Below are 19,363 nucleotides of genomic sequence, written 5' to 3'. Positions count from 1 at the left end.
CAAACCACTCGGGCTACGCCCTCGTGGTTTAATTCCTACGCATCGGAACTCCATACCGTTGGTTATTACCGCAATAACCAACGGTTACCCGTGGATTATTTCTTAAATAATCGTCTGTATGTTGTTTACGTCGATATGCTTCAATGTTATAATAGTATATATCGCAATGCATTATGGCTAAACATTTACAAATCTGGTATACAAGGCAAAATATTAAGAATAATTAAAAATATGTTTGAAATCATAAATGTATTGCAAAACGGGTTTATTGCAAAACGGGTTGTAACAAAGCTTTAAAGGCTATGAATACTTTGCTTTTTAAATGCAAACAGTACGATCTTAAACCTAGAATATTGTGTCAGTTGTTTGATATATTTGTTGGCTCGATTTTGAAATATTCATCAGAGATATGGGGTTTTAATAAGTTAAACGATATTGGCCGAATTCAATTCAAATTTTGCAAAAGGTTGTTTAATGTTGAAAGCAACACATGTTATGCAATTGTGTATGATGAACTAGGTAGACACCCACTTTATATTAATATGCATGTTCGTATTGTAAAATATTGACTTAAAGTTGTAAATAGTAAAAATATTATCATACAAACTGTGTATAACCAAGCGATAATTGATTGTGATAATGGATATACAAATTGGTTATCGATTGTAAAAAAGTTGTTAAATGATTATGGATTTTCAATAAAATCATCGAAAATGCAACTATGATTAATACAATTACGTTTTTATGTGAATTTAAATGTAGTATTATAGATACATTTAAACAAAATGGTTTGGCAATATGAATAACAGTTCTGTTTTAGATATGTATAGGATATTCAAAACAACTCTTGAATACGAAACGTACTTAGATTTACTGCCAAAATGTTTGCGTTCTTACCTTGTTAAACTAAGGGCTTCTCGTAATGAACGATACTGTCAATGTTGTGATCAAAGGGACATAGAAGACGAATTCCACTTTATATGTAAATGTCCATGTTTTCGTCAAATAAGGCAAAAATATATAAAAACTGTTTACTATGTGAATCCATCAGTTTTTAAGTTCCATGCTTTATTGAACTCAACTTGAAAAATTGAAATTATAAATTTGTGTAAATATATTAAGGAAGTTCTAACCGTTAGATATTGTATCCAAATATAATTGTCAACGAAAACTAAGTATTTCCTTACTGCCAGTGAAATGATATTATACTATGAACTATAAAGTCGTACTTCTTTGCTAATTATACTTTGTCGCAATTTGTTAGATAACATAAGCCATACGTTGTAATATATAGACTCATGACACTATTTCTATTATATTTCATGTATTTAGACGATGTACATTTGTATAAGTCTTAATAAACAGTCTGTTCTGTCCTCTGCCTGTTTTGACTTACTGATTATACAGAATACAGTGTTAGTTTATGTAATTGGTCAAAACTAATGCTGTCTTTTGTCAGAATACATCAGGCACATGTTATATCGGGTCGTTGTCATGGCAGCCGCATGAAACATTATATTTAACAATACATACCAAATGCTATACCAGTCGTTTTCATGTGTTTTGTTTTCCGTGTATTTTATTCCTCTCGATAGATGTGTGTTATTGACACAGTGTACAAGTCTTGCGTTTGTTTTTAAGGACATTGTTGCTTTCTGCCATCTGCTCTTACTTCCAGCCCACTTTATTAGTTAATGATGCATGCATTGGAAGCTGTTTTAATTTCAGATCCTGTTGTTTTAGTGAGGTAATTTGCTATCTATCGTATATTTGTTTTGTATATTTTGATTTTAGTAATTATGCAAAAAATAAACGTATAAACGTATGAACTGTCTATGTTTTTACCATTAAATATCATATATTCATCTTAACCCGTAGACATGATAAAGGAAATCTTCAAGCAACAACAATACTGAAGTTAAAGTATTCAGTATTTGCATAAGCACACTAAAAATCTAAACAAAACAAATGTATACCGTGTACAAAAAGAATTCACAATAATGTACCACAAATCCAATAACAACAGCATTTACGAATGTGTCAGGAAATGTATTCCCTTATACCTTATAAGTCTCCTAAATAAACCGCAAAAACAAAGATATAAATTGAAAATACAGCTTGTATTTTGGTATCTATGCGCACGACCAGATGACAAATTTATAACGTATAACATAAACAAATGTGAACAATTCACATTTTGATATATATTTCATAACTCATACATGAAATAACGCTAAAATAGTTTACACACAAAAACAACAACATACTATATTCCTGCAGATAATCATTTCAAGAGAAAACTTTTCAATACTTTATATCCAATAAAATATTAGGGAAATTAACGTGTTCTCTGGTTCGTAACGCAAAGCCGAATGGCTATGCCACAAGTATTTTTACCCGCCAAAACAATACACTGAGCCACCCCTACAGGAGACTTTCGTATGCAAAGGAAAATAATTTTCCTCTAATTCGCTGCACTCAAACTAGGAAAATTATATTTCCTTATACCTTATAAGTCTCCTAAATAAACCACAAACACAACGATATAAATTGAAAATACATCTTGTATTTTGGTATCTATTCGTACGACCAGATGAACGAAAAGTTCGGGCAAAAAACTAGCTAAAAATTGATTGACAAGTTTTCTGTAAACCCCAAAAAAAACGTTTATAAACCAAGTGATTTAGAGACAATCATTCTAGAATCCATATCATCTTTCACATACCCATCTTTTGCACTTTCACTAGTCCATCGACCATGTCTTTTAAACAGTCTATCTCTTACACCGCTGTTTGCAGCAGATGCAGCTCCTCCTGATCTCAAAGAGTGCAACCCAAAGCTAGAAATATCTGACACGTGCGGTTGAAAAGCCTTAATATACTGCTCGCATAAGCTTGTATAAAACATAACTTTCATCACTTATCTTGGTTTAACTCCGGTTTAAGTCTAAGACAAATTGCAAAATATTTAATCATCTCCCTTCAAATTTGCGCATTCAATGTACTTTTGTAGATATGTGTAAAGACACAAAACAGTTCCCGATTTAGCGATTGGTATCCATGACCCATCTCTATACTTGTCAGTTTAACTCGACTCAACAAAAACTAATATATATGTATCCTCAAACACAATGTCAGATACTTGCAATTGTAATAATTCTGCACTGCGCATAAACCCCGCATAGCCTAATAAACTAGCGACAATAATTCGTGGTGACATTACATCTTTATCTTTGTAAATACGTTTGTACATAGCTAATAATATTTCCACCGTTACGGGTTCTTTTTTTATTAGTTTGAGTTGACAAAATTCTTTTTGCTGACTCTACATCATTAGCTACTATTTTTGAATCAGTAGGAGAATCCAAACCATAAAAGTCATGCATCCATTTAATCCCGTAAAATGCAAATATAACAGGTGCGGGGGTTTTAGCACTTTGTAAAAGAGACTCTAAATACAACGCCACCGGAAAAGCCTTAGCGGGCAAAATGTCACTACTCCCTAACTGATTGCACAAAGTCCAATTTCTCCATCGAATAAATGCTCTTTCATATTTGGAACATGTACTTTCTGTTCTTGATTTGCGCAAGATGCCCGGGAGCAGCTCTACCCTCTCCGCAAAGACCTCCGGTAACGCCTCTTTTTTATGCGCATGGATCTGCAAAAAAAAACATATGTAAAAACACACACAAAATTAATACAGATTCTCTTTTACTACTCGATGTACATCATCAATTTCAGATCATTTTCAGACAAGCGTCTTACTGATCTTTGACTTTAGACAAGCGTCTTAATCGATCTTATATCACAGACACGAGTCTTAATGATATTTAATCACAGACAAGAGTCTTACTGATATTTAATCAAAGACAAGCGTCTTAAATGATATTTATTCATAGACAAGCGTCTTACTGATATTTAATTCCAGACAAGCGTCTTACTAATAGTTAATCACAGACAAGCGTCTAACTGTTATTCAATAAAAAACAATAGTCCTACTGATAAATAATCACAGACTCGCGTCTTTCTAATATTTAATTAAAGGCAAGCGTCTTAAATGATATTAAATCATAGACAAGCGTCTTACTGATATATAATTCCAGACAATCGTCTTAGCGACATTTGATCACAGACAAGCGTTTCAATAATATTTAATCCACTACAAGCGTGGTGATGATATTGAGTAAACGACAAAAGATTGTTTTCTTACAAGCGTCCTGACAGCCCTTCGGCTAAATAAATACAAAATAATGTACAATTAAGTCTTTATAACTGCATGGTGATTATATCAAAACCTTTTCACTTCCTGAAATCCATGCAACAAGCAAGCTTGTCAAATTTTTAATTTATGTTGCCAAACATACCTTTCCACTTTGACACGGAACATAAAATCGCCTGTCAGATGGCAGATGAATAACATCCAAAACCTCAGGAATAAAATGTCCATTCGGACATAACAATGGCCAAAATACCACAGAGGTCCATTGCGGAACAACTAATACACCGCGTGCTCTATCAACCATCATTGTGTTCACAACTCTTGATATAACAGAAATAGGAGGCACAAATAATCCTAACCCCAAAGAACATCTAGAAGTAAATGCATCTATACCTTCCGAACCAGGGTTCCAAACTCTGGAGTAAAAACGATCTAATTTTCTGTTGTAATGCGATGCAAACCAATCCATGGTAGGCACACCAAACTAAACTATTAACGCCAATAACTCGTTTTATATCCCCCAATCATAAAGGTCCTCTATCTTTGACAAATAGTCTGCCCGTTCATAGTCCGTTCGAGGGACCCACTCAACCTCTAATTTAATGTTATTTGCTAAACATAAATTAAAAATATCCATTGCCAAATCTTGCAAATATCTTTTTCTGGAACCTTTTTTAACGATGGCCACAACAGACTGATTATCAGAGAACCATTTAATGCTCTGATGAACAAGCAAGTGTTTGAGAGAACACATTATTCTAAACACAGCTGTTAATTCCCTCCATGTTGAAGACTCTTGTGCCCCATCAGGTGACCACATTCCATGCGAAACACCATTGATCGCATCAACTACATGACCACCGTAATCTGCGTGACTAGCGTCAGAGTACACATTTTTGGAACATTTATTTGAATAAAAAATATCCTTTTTATTCAATTTGGAAAGAGTTGCCTGCCAAAACTGAAGTTCATTAACACTTTCTTCTGTTATTATTATCTTACAATTCCAAGAAATGGCTGAATTGATATCAAAATTCAAGTACCTGGTCTTTATTTGAACGATATTTCCAATAACAATTGTCATTGATATGATTTGCCCAACAAAACAGGCTATTTTTCTTACCGAAATAGGCCTAAGGAATGTAGATTCTTCAATCAATGAAGAGCATGACCATAATGCCTTAGTTTTACTTTGCTCGGCAATCTGAATCTCACCATTGAAAGAATCAAGTACAGCTCCCCAAAACTGCACGACTTGAACTGGTATCCAAATGCATTTGTCTGCTTTAGGAATAAAACCTGAACTGAGTATATCTTGCTTTATTTGAGTGCCTAAAACCAACGTGTTTTGTATGAATCTGAACAACCAAATCCTACATCAAGAAAAATAAGTACGGATTTACCCTTGCTGCGCCATTTTTTGATCAAAGAGCGACAAATCTTTGTGAAAATCCAACAAGAACTACTTAATCCAAACGGAAGTACTAGAAACCGGAAGTAGCTGACCATGCCGTCCGCCCCCTTCCAACAAAATCCTAGAAAAACGCAATGTGGTTTGAAAATTTCAATAAAATGATAGGCGCTTGTAATGTCAAATTTTACAATGAAAAATCCTTTTTTCAAAAACGACAAAGCCACTTTTAAATCATCAAATTATTTAACACTTTGTTAATATAAATGTTTGTTTGCGGCTCTTAAATCTAATATAATATAAAGAAGTGAAATAAGTCTCTTTTTCCATCACTTTTTTTTCTGAAACTGTCATTGGATTAACAACATGTGGAGGTTCCTCGCAAATTTCAATTTAATTTCGATCTTACAAATTTTTGAATGGCCTCAGACACAAACTCAGTATTACTGCTAGCAGATTTATTATTTCCAATAACTGCCTTGGAGGCTTTGTGTAAAATAGTATTTTTTTTACCAGATTTAATAATATCAAGAACATAATCATTTGCTCCAATCCTTTTCCAAAATTTAAAATTTTCTCGTAGTCGTCCCCGCAAAATAATGTCTTTGTTTCATTGCTTGTATTCAAATAGTCATTGGTCAATTTAGTATAATCGTAAAAATACTCATCTTTCAATGTGTCTGATTTCTCTCGCTTGGGACTGCTACTTGGCCCCGGAAGTGGATGTCTGGGTGTTTTGACCTCTCGGGACGTATGGACAGTTTCGCCGGAAATGCGAGAATTCTTCGCAAGCGAAACATTTTCCTGGACGGGTTACACTCGCACTACTGTGTCTGCCGCTGTTGTATGGTCTGCTACCTCAAATAAGACCACCGCGACCACCGCCATAGAGCCCCCGCATGGGAGCAGCAGCATACGGGTGGAAACGTGATGACTTCATCAGAGACGACTTGCCTTTTGTTGCGTTTTTCTTCTTCTTTACTGCTTAATTCTCAGCTCGATTGATCCTTGCTTCGTCCTCGCTGTCGCTAGCCACATGGTTGGACTCGTACAGCTTCACTGTGTCCAAGCCGCCCTCGGACGTGTCAGCTATGCGTATCAGTTTGTTTCGTTTCTTAATATTGGCCATCTTTTCCGCTATCAACTCTCTACAATAGCCAGTTTTTCCATGTCCAATGCACCAGTCAATTTGTTTTAGACTGTCTGCAATGTCCTCGTTGAACTCGAATTGAACTCTGTTTCCTTTGAAACGCCACGTAACGTCCTTTTCTTTTTTTGAAGCGTTCTTCTTCTTGTGCACTAAATGCCGACCCCCACCCCCCCGAATTTCTTTCATCATGTATTTAAATTCACTTAACAGTTAATTAAATTTGGCGTGAATATCGTCGTTTGAATGTTTCTCCGCCATGTTTCCCAAATACACAGGTGATTGTAGTCAATCCAATAAAATATAAGGAAAATTAACGTGTTCTCTGGTTCGTATCGCAAAGCCGAATGCCTATTCCACAAGCATATTTACCCGCCATAACAATACACTGAGCCACCCCTACAGGAGACTTTCGTATGCAAAGGAAAATAATTTTCCTCTAATTCGCTGCGCTCAAACTAGGAAAATTAATCTCACTGCGCATATGGTCACCGTATTCTGCTTTAACTAAAATGCGTTAGCTGTATACTGAGTCAAGGGGCACGGTATTCTGATGATATAAGGACAATTAAACAGTGGTATCGATCCAAAACAGATAAGGTAATGGACATTGTAATAGTTTTATGTGTTTAAACGACCGATGGTAACCCTTAAAAACTTCTCGTTGCACAAAATCTTCCACACAACGTGTTTCTTTTGTTTACAGAATTACCAACTACATATCCAGATTTGTTTTCAGTGATTGACTTTGGGAAAAAGGTGGATTCTCTACTAGTATCCTACTCACACTCATATTTACAACAAAAAGTTCTGTCCAGTATTTGCCATACATTTCACATCATATTTTAAATATCAAGTTTAACAGATACTAAATAACTAGCAACTAATATACATAACCCTTGCAATATTCTCATGTCCCTAGGAAACTGCAGCAATCTTTAATTTACTGACACAGTGTATATTATTTCCTTTCGCATGGAAAAAGGCACCGATTGATACTTGTTTCATCTAAAGGGACAATAACTCAGACAGTGCATGATGCTAAATAATATTATATTTTATTTATCAAGTTCCATCACTATACATATTAGTTATATAAGTTTTATTAAAAAAGACCCAAAATTCAACTGATGTCGAAACAATGCCCATGTAAACAAGTTGTAATGCTTGATATTTCCCATTTATAAAGGCATGGTTACCAAGTAGCAGGTGTGATTTGTACTTCAGTCTACAGTTCTCAAGTATTTCTTACTAAAGGATAAAAAAGAACATTATTATCGCACCCTTTTTTTTAAAACTGTATCTTTATAAGCAGCCAGGTAAATCTATACAGCATAAACATCAACTTACTTATTTAGTAAAGTGTTTCTAGGTTTAAACATTCCTTTATTTCCTGTATTGCTTAAACATGTCGACACATTGACCATGTGGCAAAACACCATTGTAAAAAACACTATCTAAACCACTTTCTCGTTGCAGTAAAACTTGATATTTGTTTGCATACTAATGTTTTTTTGGCAATTGCCGAATAATATACATTTTTATACGGTATTCAACGCATTTTAAAACAAAACACGTAAGTTCGTGGAATATCAAGCTCTTAATAAATGCATCATTTGCAGTAAAATATCGAGTTTTTCGATCATATGAAATTATCAAGGCCATGCTTCATAAGACCCTTTATATACCATTTATTAATGTTTATTCGCTCAAGAATAAACTGTCTTATTCAACGCAAACGCTATTTTCCTAAGGGATCGCCGAAACCCGAACCCCAATTTTATAACCCATCCTACCCAGTCTACTCTAACACATAGACTCGTCCACTAAGTATAAAACCACTGCCCGTGCACATTGTCGTTCTTTTACTCACACCACAGGGTAGTTCGCGCTATGGTTTACAAGTTTACATTTTCACCCACCCTCCCACTTGATTTTTTATTGTAACACGATGCTTGCCAGATTTTTGGTATATTCCAGTGTTGTCGAGAATTACGAGCTCCATTAGAAATCCACATCGTCATGGCTGGGACTTATAACAGCGTACGGCACACTGTCAGTCTGTCCAATGGTCTACTTAGTTCGGCCCCCGACGACAGGTTCCTGCGTAATTGACTGTACTAGAGTTAGCGAATTTGCTAGACATTGATCAGTAAACATTTTGTTAATATTGGTTGTTTTCGGGTACAGTTTTCCAGAGTTATTTTACATTCAGTGAAGTTTTATCTCTGGTTTTTACTCTGGCATTGAAAACACCATTTTAGGATAACGAATAGAAGTGATGTATAGGCATAGTTTCCACGAACCCACTTCCCGCTTGTCACGGGGGATAGACATTATGTACTTAAATTTCCCGCCGTTCTCGGGGGAACCTGTATAATACAATTGATCCCAGCCTTGACATTATTATGCCAAACCTTTAAGATAATAAATTGCGTAGTTAAACTGTTTGGCGTTTGTCGTTGAATAATAATATTTTTGCGTTTTGCTATAACATTAAAACTGTTTTCTTGATTCTGTAAAGATATAAGTCATGATATTTATGCACGCTTGTCTGGGTGTGTTTTTGCTTGTAAACTTAAATCTGTACCAATACGATGTTGGAACTGCTTTGTCATTTCCACCCAAGTTTCCTCGCTCACTCTCAGACCCTTGGAACCAGTCACCAAATAATCACACTTGTTGCTGAGATTATCAGTCATATTTCTGTAGCAACTCAGCGCATTTTGCCAGATAAGAATACGTTCAGTGAGGCTGCTGTACTTTATTCCAGGTACGTGGCCGGGAGCCAGACCATAAAGGTATACGTCATCAACCCAGAAAAATGGCGTCATCGTGGCCGCTCTAAAAATTGCTGGAATGACATCATTAGTGAACAAAACCATAAAACCACTGCAATATTCAGGATACACATTTTTTCCCCGGAAATGATTATCGCTCACATACCATTTGTTATTCTTATCCCGAATAATCGGCATTGCGTTGGCCGGAATATGATTACATACTATTTGTTTCGTTTTGTTCTCAATCTTTGGTAAGACACGATTAAACAATATAAACATATTGATAACAATGTCATCGTCAGTTTTTAAAATAAATTTCGCGTTTCTGCATCGTTCGGTGATCCACTTGAACCCCATGACGCCCTTGTGAGTGAGGTTCCGGTAGGAATCCCGGAAGTCCCCTTGCAGCATGTCGCGGTACTCTTTAAACTCCGCTTCCATCTTCATCTGAAGCGCCGAATCCCCAACCTGCCCCAGAAGGAAGAGGACCCGGGCGACCCCCATCTTCCGGTAATACGTGTCGTTCCCCCACGTCCTGCGTATCGCCAGCCGCATTTCAAAATGATCTGGAGCGGTATGCACAATTATCAATACCGACAAATTTGCCACTGATGAACACAATTGTGGATTTTCAAATACGTACTTTCCGTTAATTGTAACTGGATACTTCGCTTTAGACGATGCATTAATGAGCTTATTGAGTTCAGGTTGGGGCGTTATCGCCATAAGCTCTGGCGACAGAGTCGTTGATGTGTATTGCGCAACCATCGTTGTCGTCACGTTTTGAATAAGAGACCGTGCAACGACATACGGACCGTTTAGCACTTGCTTGATATCAAGATTTTTCCTCTGAGCAATCCCTCTCTGTATGTTCTCCCTGTAGTTCAGAATAAATACGAGGGATAAGATGGATGTTACTACAGCTGCTGTGGCGATTTTTCCCAAAGAGTGCCGACACATTTTGAGCAGGTAACCTAGTAAATCCGGTCCGGAAAATGTCCAGCGCCTCTTCAACTTGGCCCACTGTGTCTTTGTGTGTGACGGCATGGAACATATCTGCAAGTAAACAAAATAGTCGTAATTAATAACAAATTAAATATTACCCCTCATTTGGTACATAAGTGGTATTGCAGTCAATGCTACACTTGCTGCAACTGATGATGCTACTTTTTCGGCTTCTGTCACTGTTAGTCTTGCCGCTCACGTAGTTGCTACTGTTGCTGCTACTGTCGCTGCTACTGTTGCTTAAATTGTCGCTTCTACCCCTGCGGCGACTGTCATTGCTACTGTTGCTGCTACTGTCGCAGATACTCTTGCTGCTATTGTCGATGACAGTCTTTCTTTGATGACGATACTGCGTCTAGTTTTAGTCAATGGCTTTAGCCAATAGACTTAATTACTGGAAATTAAAGGCATGTTTCACAGTCAGGTGCGTGTATATCAAGAGGTACAAATACCCGGATTTGGGATGTTTGTAGACAAAATAAATAAGATATATAACATCGAAGTTTCTTATTCTTACAATTTTTAAACATTTTTTTGAAGATTATCTTCTAAGAATTTTTCTAAGACCATTTTGAGAGAATTTTTTAATGACCATTTTAAGTGAAAACACGTTCTTAGAAAAAAAATGTTCATAAAACAAATATGTTATTGGCAAGAGCTAGATAACGCTAACAACAGGTATTATGTTTCGTAACAGTTCATGAAAGTTTGCGTGGCGCAGTGATAGCGCATCCGCTAACTGATCCTGATGATATGGACTCGAATACCGGCGACGTCATTTAAAAAAAAACATTTTTGTTACTATAAAAGTTAGTTGAAGTCTATTAAAAAACGTAATCAATCATATCTAATGACATTAATTAAACATGCCAAAGTATGTTAATAATTCTTTTACAAACGTGTATGTGTACGAGAATTTGATTAAATTATCGTATTTCCACAGCTTGTTTCATATATGCCATCATTCCAATAAATACAATAAATATATTTCTAGAATTTCTGCTAACTGTTTTCATACTCAGTTATGTGTTTTAACAAAGTGAATCTCGTCGTATTTGATTTTGAGACATCATACTTTTTCAATGTGTTTATTAATGGGGTACGTTACTTTAAATAGTTTTTACATATATATATATATTTGTCTTGTTTCTTGCGGGAGCATGTCGAGTTAATTTTGGGGCTGTAATATCGTTAAACGTAAATGATGGCAAACATTTACCTTGCGATTTTCGGCGGTGAAAGAGCGGGTCAAATTACAGTATTTTGATATTATCTGCACATTTTGATGCATATTATTTGAAATTATTTGAATCATTTGAAAAAGTTTTAAAAACTTCAGAACATGTTCTCAAAAATACAGCGAGCGTGTAATATTTTGCGTATGTAACAAAGTCGGTAAATATAACAACAACAACACGACAACAACAACAACTTGTTTCTGCCTGCTTAAATGAAAATGAAGCGATCGTAACAGTACAATGAATAGTAACAAACAAAATAAGGAAAACAAAGATATAAATCTGACCTTAGCTTTCGAATAAAAAATTCGTTCAGTCTCGTAAATAGTAATGATGTTATGAAAACGTTTATTTCAACAAGAGCATAAATAAACGTGTAGTTAATCAGAAATAACATTTACATGCGGGCATTTACTTGCTCGAAAAATTCCAAGCTCCATTGATATATATTTATGATATAGGATGGTTGGCAGTATTTTTCCACTTCTTGTTACATGTATTTGTACTTATTCCAACAAAAATCTTTTTGATAGCCTTCCAGATTTTATTTCAGTCAACTGTTCCTTCAACATTAACTTAAGCAGAGCTTCGCTGTATCTTGCCAATTTGACTTTAAACGCAATCGGCGCTCTCCATTCTGTTTCTAACACTTTCGCTACATGTGCGGACTCCACAGGCTTATCTTGTACGACACTTTACGCACATGCATTAAACCCCCTTTTCACGGAGCGAGGCTCATATATTTGTATGAATGTTAGTCTACCTAGAATCTACTTTAAATATAACAATATAAAACGTTAATTAATTTTACAACATACAAAAGGCATGCAATAAGAGATTGTGCATACACTTTTTATTTTAAAACAAACCCAAAAAGCTGACCGAAAAAGTGAGACTTTTATTGCTGATGGGTTCTGCCTTAGAAAGATACTCGTCGCCAGAAACAAATGATCGACATAATAAAAAAGTCGTCGAAATAGACAAAATTTACATACTTTAAGTCTTGTCATTTTCCAGTTTTTCCTCTTCTTTAACTTTGACGCAAGAATTATGATAGAATGGCACTTGTTGTAAATGCGTTGTTAGTTGTCAGTCGTATTTAAGTTTTGTTTTCCTATGTCCTTGTGGGTACAAAACCCATCTGTGTGTCTTATCTTTACAGTCGTATTTTATTTCTCATGACGCAGTGAATACTGGACAATTCATTTATTGATAATGCGTGTGTATTTCTCGTTTTGATGAAGTAAAGGCAAACACATGTTTGTAACAGATTGACCATCTTTCTCTCTAATGAACCGATCCTAGAACATTCAATGGCGCATAAAAGGTGTTACATGAACAAACAAATGTTCACATGGTTTTTAAATTGTCCATACAAAACTTGTACTTAATACGGATTGGCACGTATGCTGTGCAAAATTAAGTGTATACCGATCATTCCACTTGAAATGTTAGAGCGCTCTAGCAAATATGAGTTGGGCGTAAAGTGTCGTCCCAGAGCAGCATGTACAGTCCACACAGAATAATCAGGAACCCCATTTTCCACCTAGACTGGCTTAGAAAAAAAATTCATATAAACGAAAAATTGCATTAAAGCGGACAATGTCGTTCGCATAGATTTATCAAGGACGGTACTTCCCGTTTTTTTAATCATTTTTTGTTAAAAGGACATCTGTCATTGCGTAAATCTTTTTTTGGCTGAAGGTATCGGCCCGGATTAGCTTGTGAATAATGCTTTTCAAGCCAGGTTTTCCCCAGAGCGAGGCTTATATATTTTACATTAAAATATTGTCAGTTGTAAGTGTTTAGCATATAACAAGCTGTTAATAAAATGAATGATATGATTGACCTATATAAAATACATATTGCAACGAATATTACATAAAATTTGTGAATCGTGAAAATGCAAATGGGAAATGTATATATAACATGGTTAGAAAGCTTGTTTGTTAACTACACAAATATACGTTACAATACTCTGATATTTGAATATATGCTGCCGTAATGTGAGCTTACAACTTGATTTTGTACGGATTAAAATATGCATGTTCTACTGTTGCCATTGAATTGTTTTAATTTGAACGGAGAAGCGACGAAAACAATTAAAAAATAAGATTTTATTAAAGGGGCCTTTTCACAGATTTTGACATGTATTGAAGTTTGTCATTAAATGCTTTATATTTATAAACGTAAACATTGGATCTTAAAAGCTAAAGGAAAGAAAACAAGAAACACATTTAAGAAAGAAAAAAAGAGTAATCCTCAACTGGGATCGAGCCACTGACCCTTGGATTAAAAGTCTAGACCGTGCTTATAAAATGAGCGGTGTATTTTATACTTTATATAAGCAATCCTCGTAGTATCACAAAATATAACGACAACAACAAAACTCTCCAAATTATTTAATCGTTTCGCGTTGCAACGCTTCATAATTTTCAGGTTTTTAAATCGTCAAAATTTGCAAATAATGGATATTTTAGAGCATGGGTAATGTTCAGTTTTACTGTTTCTTAACAAATATCATAACTACAACGAAAACATGCAAATCTGAAACAATTATTTTTAATGATGTCAATTTACCAAAACCTGAAAGGGCCCATTTATCTTTGCAGAGGTTTCAAGTCTGAGCCGCGCACTGGATAAACCGTACTTAAAATATTGCCCAAAGTATTATCCCAGACAAGTCTGTGAAACCCGAGTTCAACGCATCGGCATTAAGCCAAGTTTTCCAAGAACATCGCTTATTTCAATTGTCAGGTTTATTCTCTATAAGGAAGTATTCGGCAGGCAAGATCTTTAAAACCTATATTGGCGAATATGAACAATGCATTAATGTATAGGCAATATCAGCAAAAAGATATATAGCCCCTGTATAGGCCCATGTAAGGAATAACAGTTAATGTAGACCTTCATGGGACCATGTGATGAAGAAAAATATGTAGAGTCTATATGGAATCATATTAGCAAAATGGTGAATCATGATATGACGATTACCTCATTTTGCCATGAGTTAAACCTCTGTCTGTCTCTCGACGTTTTGAGCTTGTTGTCTTTCAATGTTTTTCTTTAAACTGCTGCTGGCTTCTTCATTATTGTTTCTGTCGACCCTAAAATAGTAGAGCCACATTCTGGAAAAAATGGTAAATGCATGTGCGTAAATTGTCGTCCCAGATAGGCTTTTGCAGTCTGCATATGTTTACCAAGGACGACACATTGCACATATATGCATTTTGTTGTTTAAAGAAGGTCGGTTATTTCTAAACGACAATCCAGTGTAAGCGGAGGAAAGTGCCATCCCTGATTAGCCTATGTAGACTGTACTTTACGCTCATGCATAACCCCAAGTTTCCCCATAACGAGGCTCAAGTTATTGGCGTCGCTCTGGGGAGCGGCGACTAGTATGTAATTCATTTTTTTTTCGCTTATGGGAGGAAAAGTTATTTTATGGATCAATGTATATATTTTTGTTTTAAGAATATCTTGCATAGTAGTGATTTTTTGAGTAAATTAGTGTAAATAAGTACTGCATTTGTGCCTATTACATTTATTACAACATTTATTGCCAATAATGCAAAGCTAATTGTTTTAATTGTAAACTGATCCACGACTGATCACAGGGGAGAGATCACAGGGCAAAAACGCGAAACTTTCTGGTCTTGTATAAAAACAAAACATAATCAAAATATATTAATTTTTTGGTTTTTCTAAATTGCTTATTTAGTGGAGAATCAATGTAGTACGATATTTGACGACCTTTCGCGCAAGCAAGTTTATTGGAAGGCGTAGCGGAACGAAAACGTACAATGTATTAGTTTATTCATAGCCATATAATAACGATCGCTATACACAATTTTACCAAATAGCAGTACATAAATGATGTCAGCCGGAATAGCTCAGTTGGGAGAGCGTTAGACTGAAGTTGTTTACGCAACAATCATCTAAAGGTATCGGTTCAATCCCGGGTTCCGGCACGAACGGAACAGTTCGGCGACTGACATTTTTTCAGTCAGGTTAATAAATATAATAAAGCTTAATTTATGTAGACATTTAAAAATTTATTTTACTACAATTGGACATTTTTATTAAAATTAATGGATGCCGCGTGGTGACAACGTTAATTAAAAGTTCTTACATCACTTAAATATCTTATAAAAATACACTCGTTTTTATATTAACAAATAAATGCAAACAACACATCTATTATCCATGTATGTATATGGTTGTCTATCATAGGCGCTAAGTACTATCCCTACCACATATAGAGCGCGAAGCGCGACACGTATTATTGATTGTAACAATGAGTATCGATAAAGGAAGCAGCCGCTTATCAAGGAGGAGCTGTTTCCCAGCAACCCGTTTCCCTAGAGTCAAACACTCATCGGATTTTTTTTAAGAACCACATATAGAGCGCGAAGCGCGACACGTATTACTATCCAGGTGGTATGGGCCCTTTAGCATTCTCCGACCATTACGTCCATAGTTATCTTCCTTAGAAGTTGATAAATTTTGAAATCGTTGCTCGAAGTTCAAAATTTTCATCCGATTGTTCCCAAACTTGCGCATGTTTTTTTTATCAATGATAACCCAACCCAAACTCTATATAAGCAATATCGAACCATAAGTCCAGAATTATGTCTCTTTGAATTAAAAAAAAAACAAAAAAAAACTGCTTGGTTAGGTGATTATGTCAACATTTTCTTCAGATTCTTTCCAAACTTACAGTGTCTTCATATCAATGAGCATTTTTACCTCATTTAAAATGAGAAACATCGGGACAATAAGTCCAGAATATTGTAATCCAATTAAAATCACAATCTTATGAAATATTTGTAATATTTAAATTTTCACTTTAACTTATTTAATAATTTTAATTAATCATAATTAATAAAGTTTTAATTAATTTCAACTAACAAAATTTTAAAATAACTATTGCATATTGTTTAAAATAACTAGTGCATATTGTTTAAAATAACTATTGCATATTGTTTAGAATAACTATTGTACATTGTTAGAAATACTTAAGGAATTGCGCAGTTCATATCACGCATTAAGCCCAGTTTTCACAAAACTACACCGGAATACTTTTTGTGCCAGGTGAGCTACAAACTCTATCATATTGATGTACTATAAGAAAACAGCTTACTAAGCAAACAAAGAATAGCACATTCCAATCTAAATTGTTTACCAAATCAAGAACGCAAACGTAAGCAATAGAAACTTCTAGAAAGTTCCATGACCAAGGGTTAACAACTTTGACCCGAACAAATATAAAAAAGTAGGTGAATCAGCGTACCACGTGAGACCACATAGGATCACGTGAGAAACGTATTAGGAAAAGTCTGATCAGGTTTCAGAAAGTTGCATCTGAAGGATATTTAAGAAAACACTGTGGGGGACTCACCACAGTGTTTTTCCGGATATTACAGGTGAGCTGTTGCTACTTACTTATTTTCAAACCTAAATTATAGTTTGCTGCAAATAAATATATTCATACTTAAATTATTGTTTACTACTTTAATTTGTTTCAGCTACATTCAATGTAGAGTATTTAGGAAAGTTGTTTGACTGCACAATATCCAAATAAATATATATTGTGTATTAATGATAATTGCTATTTTATAAGTATCATATTAGTAAAACAAATAGTACTGTCTTCTCATAAATAAATAATTTCTTTATTTTATGATTTAACAAAATAATGTTAATGCCTGAAAACTGTTAGTGAAATTGAACAATATTCTGTGTGATTTATTAATATATATTAAGAATCAATATCGTTGCATATGTACGTATATATCATAAATGATATTTATGCATGCAAATGTTTATCTTGTTTAATAAATTAACACAGTGTTTTCTCGGATATTACAGAGAATAAAATGGGCTGTTTACACTGTCGACTTCTTTGATTATTTACATCTATTATGGATTATAGAATATTAGCGCTTAACGTTAATTTGCATAAATTGAAGAACGGTAGCATTTAATGCTAATTGAGAATGAAACACTACAAATACAACATTCACTAAGACCGTAATGGACAGAATAATCAATTATTAAGAACTAAATAATGTATCGTACGTAAATGGAGATCCCGTTACCGATTACACTAGATGGAAATAATGAAAACTTCAAGGATATTGAAATAACAAGTAAAAGCACGTACGATATCTGGTGGAGAATAGGTTCTAAAGTTTAATTCCTTTACAATAACATTTTCCACAACAAAAATCGTCAGAAATGTTTCAAGATGTCTCACTACAATTTACGTTCTCGCCTATCAGCCACTCTACCGCCACAGTTGACGCCGCCAACATCCCCACCTGACGAGTCGACAGTTCCGGAGCAGCCATTTCAACCATCAACTACCATATCAAAACAAGACACTCCAAAATCATCAAGTGAATCAAAACCTTATTTACAAACTCCCGAAGATTTTGTTGCAAGTGAAAAACGTCGTAAAAAACAATTACGTTCAGATTTTCATAAACAATTAAATTCTATCAAAACAATCAGAAGAGTAACAATACATGACAGCCCATTTCAAAGTCACCCATTACAATCCGATGCATCAGACACCGAAGAAACCCAAGAAACAACACTCCAGCCATTAACGCAGGACCCGCCGAAGGAATCGCTGCTCGAGCCATTATCCAATTTCCGGTACGACCCAGTACCACCGCCATATGGTAATTTTCAGTGCCTTCCCGACGAACGACTACAGGATCCAATTTCCAGTGTTATTTCGCAGAGACCTAACTTTTTCTTAAATACCCCATCACCTAGTGTTAATAGTGCTAATTTTCCATCGCAAAGTGCTAATAGTGACAATATTAACTTACGTAGGCAGACGCCTTCCGCACCTGGCCACTCTCCAGCAGACGGGGAACGACCGGCGAGAAACTTCCATACCGCACAGACTTCGGACCCAAGAGGTACAATGTTTAAGCCAAACATAATTAAGTTAGCATGCTTTACAGGCAGAGACTATGATAGTTTACCAGCGTTTCTAGCAAAATTTCAGAAATTTTGTAGCATGAATAACATTGATAGGGGTGAATACGCTAATGTTCTTCCATTTTACCTGTCCGACAATGCAGAGAATTTTTACAATAATATGACCGAAGATATTAAATCTAATTATCAAGAACTCACCAAAGCACTTGCTAAACGATTCAGACTAAAGAATTAGATTATCATCTAATTGCTATTAAACAAAGAGCAAATGAATCATGTGATGATTATATCTCGAGAGCATTAAAAATTTCTACTGATGTACAAGGCTTAGAAGAAAAAGTTCTCGTAAGCTTGCTTGTCAATGGATTAAGAGACAGTATTAAGAAAGATGTTATTTTAAGACAGCCAGAATCTCTGTCAGAACTGGCCAAATACTGTAAACTCTGTGACATGACCACGTCATTTTCAGTCAATGCTATTGACACAAAATTTCAAACGTTATTGGAAGAGATTAAAACCTTAAAAGCGGACATCAAAATTAAGGAAATTAATGCTTTACAGTCAACCCCAATACCAAATATACAGGTAGAAAATTCTTACGCT

At 35.1% G+C, this 19,363-nt stretch overlaps 1 protein-coding gene and 1 pseudogene across 1 annotated transcript; both read right to left on the bottom strand.

Moving 5' to 3' along the window:
* Window positions 1-5,750: 5,750 nt before the first annotated feature.
* On the bottom strand, window positions 5,751-7,116 carry LOC127859951 (uncharacterized; annotated as a pseudogene).
* A 740-nt stretch (window positions 7,117-7,856) lies between these two features.
* LOC127859950 (lactosylceramide 1,3-N-acetyl-beta-D-glucosaminyltransferase-like) lies at window positions 7,857-12,937 on the bottom strand. The gene is made up of 2 exons (XM_052397600.1): window positions 12,799-12,937; window positions 7,857-10,616 (listed from the first exon to the last, which is right to left on the bottom strand). Exons 1-2 carry the CDS (start codon window positions 12,811-12,813, stop codon window positions 9,318-9,320), a joined length of 1,314 nt encoding a protein of 437 aa, XP_052253560.1. The 5' UTR covers window positions 12,814-12,937; the 3' UTR covers window positions 7,857-9,317.
* Window positions 12,938-19,363: the final 6,426 nt, after the last annotated feature.

Source organism: Dreissena polymorpha, chromosome 15 (assembly GCF_020536995.1).
Source record: "Dreissena polymorpha isolate Duluth1 chromosome 15, UMN_Dpol_1.0, whole genome shotgun sequence".
Lineage (NCBI taxonomy): Eukaryota > Metazoa > Mollusca > Bivalvia > Myida > Dreissenidae > Dreissena > Dreissena polymorpha.
Note: the sequence above shows the minus strand (reverse complement) of the source record. Positions and strands in the feature narration are given on the sequence as shown.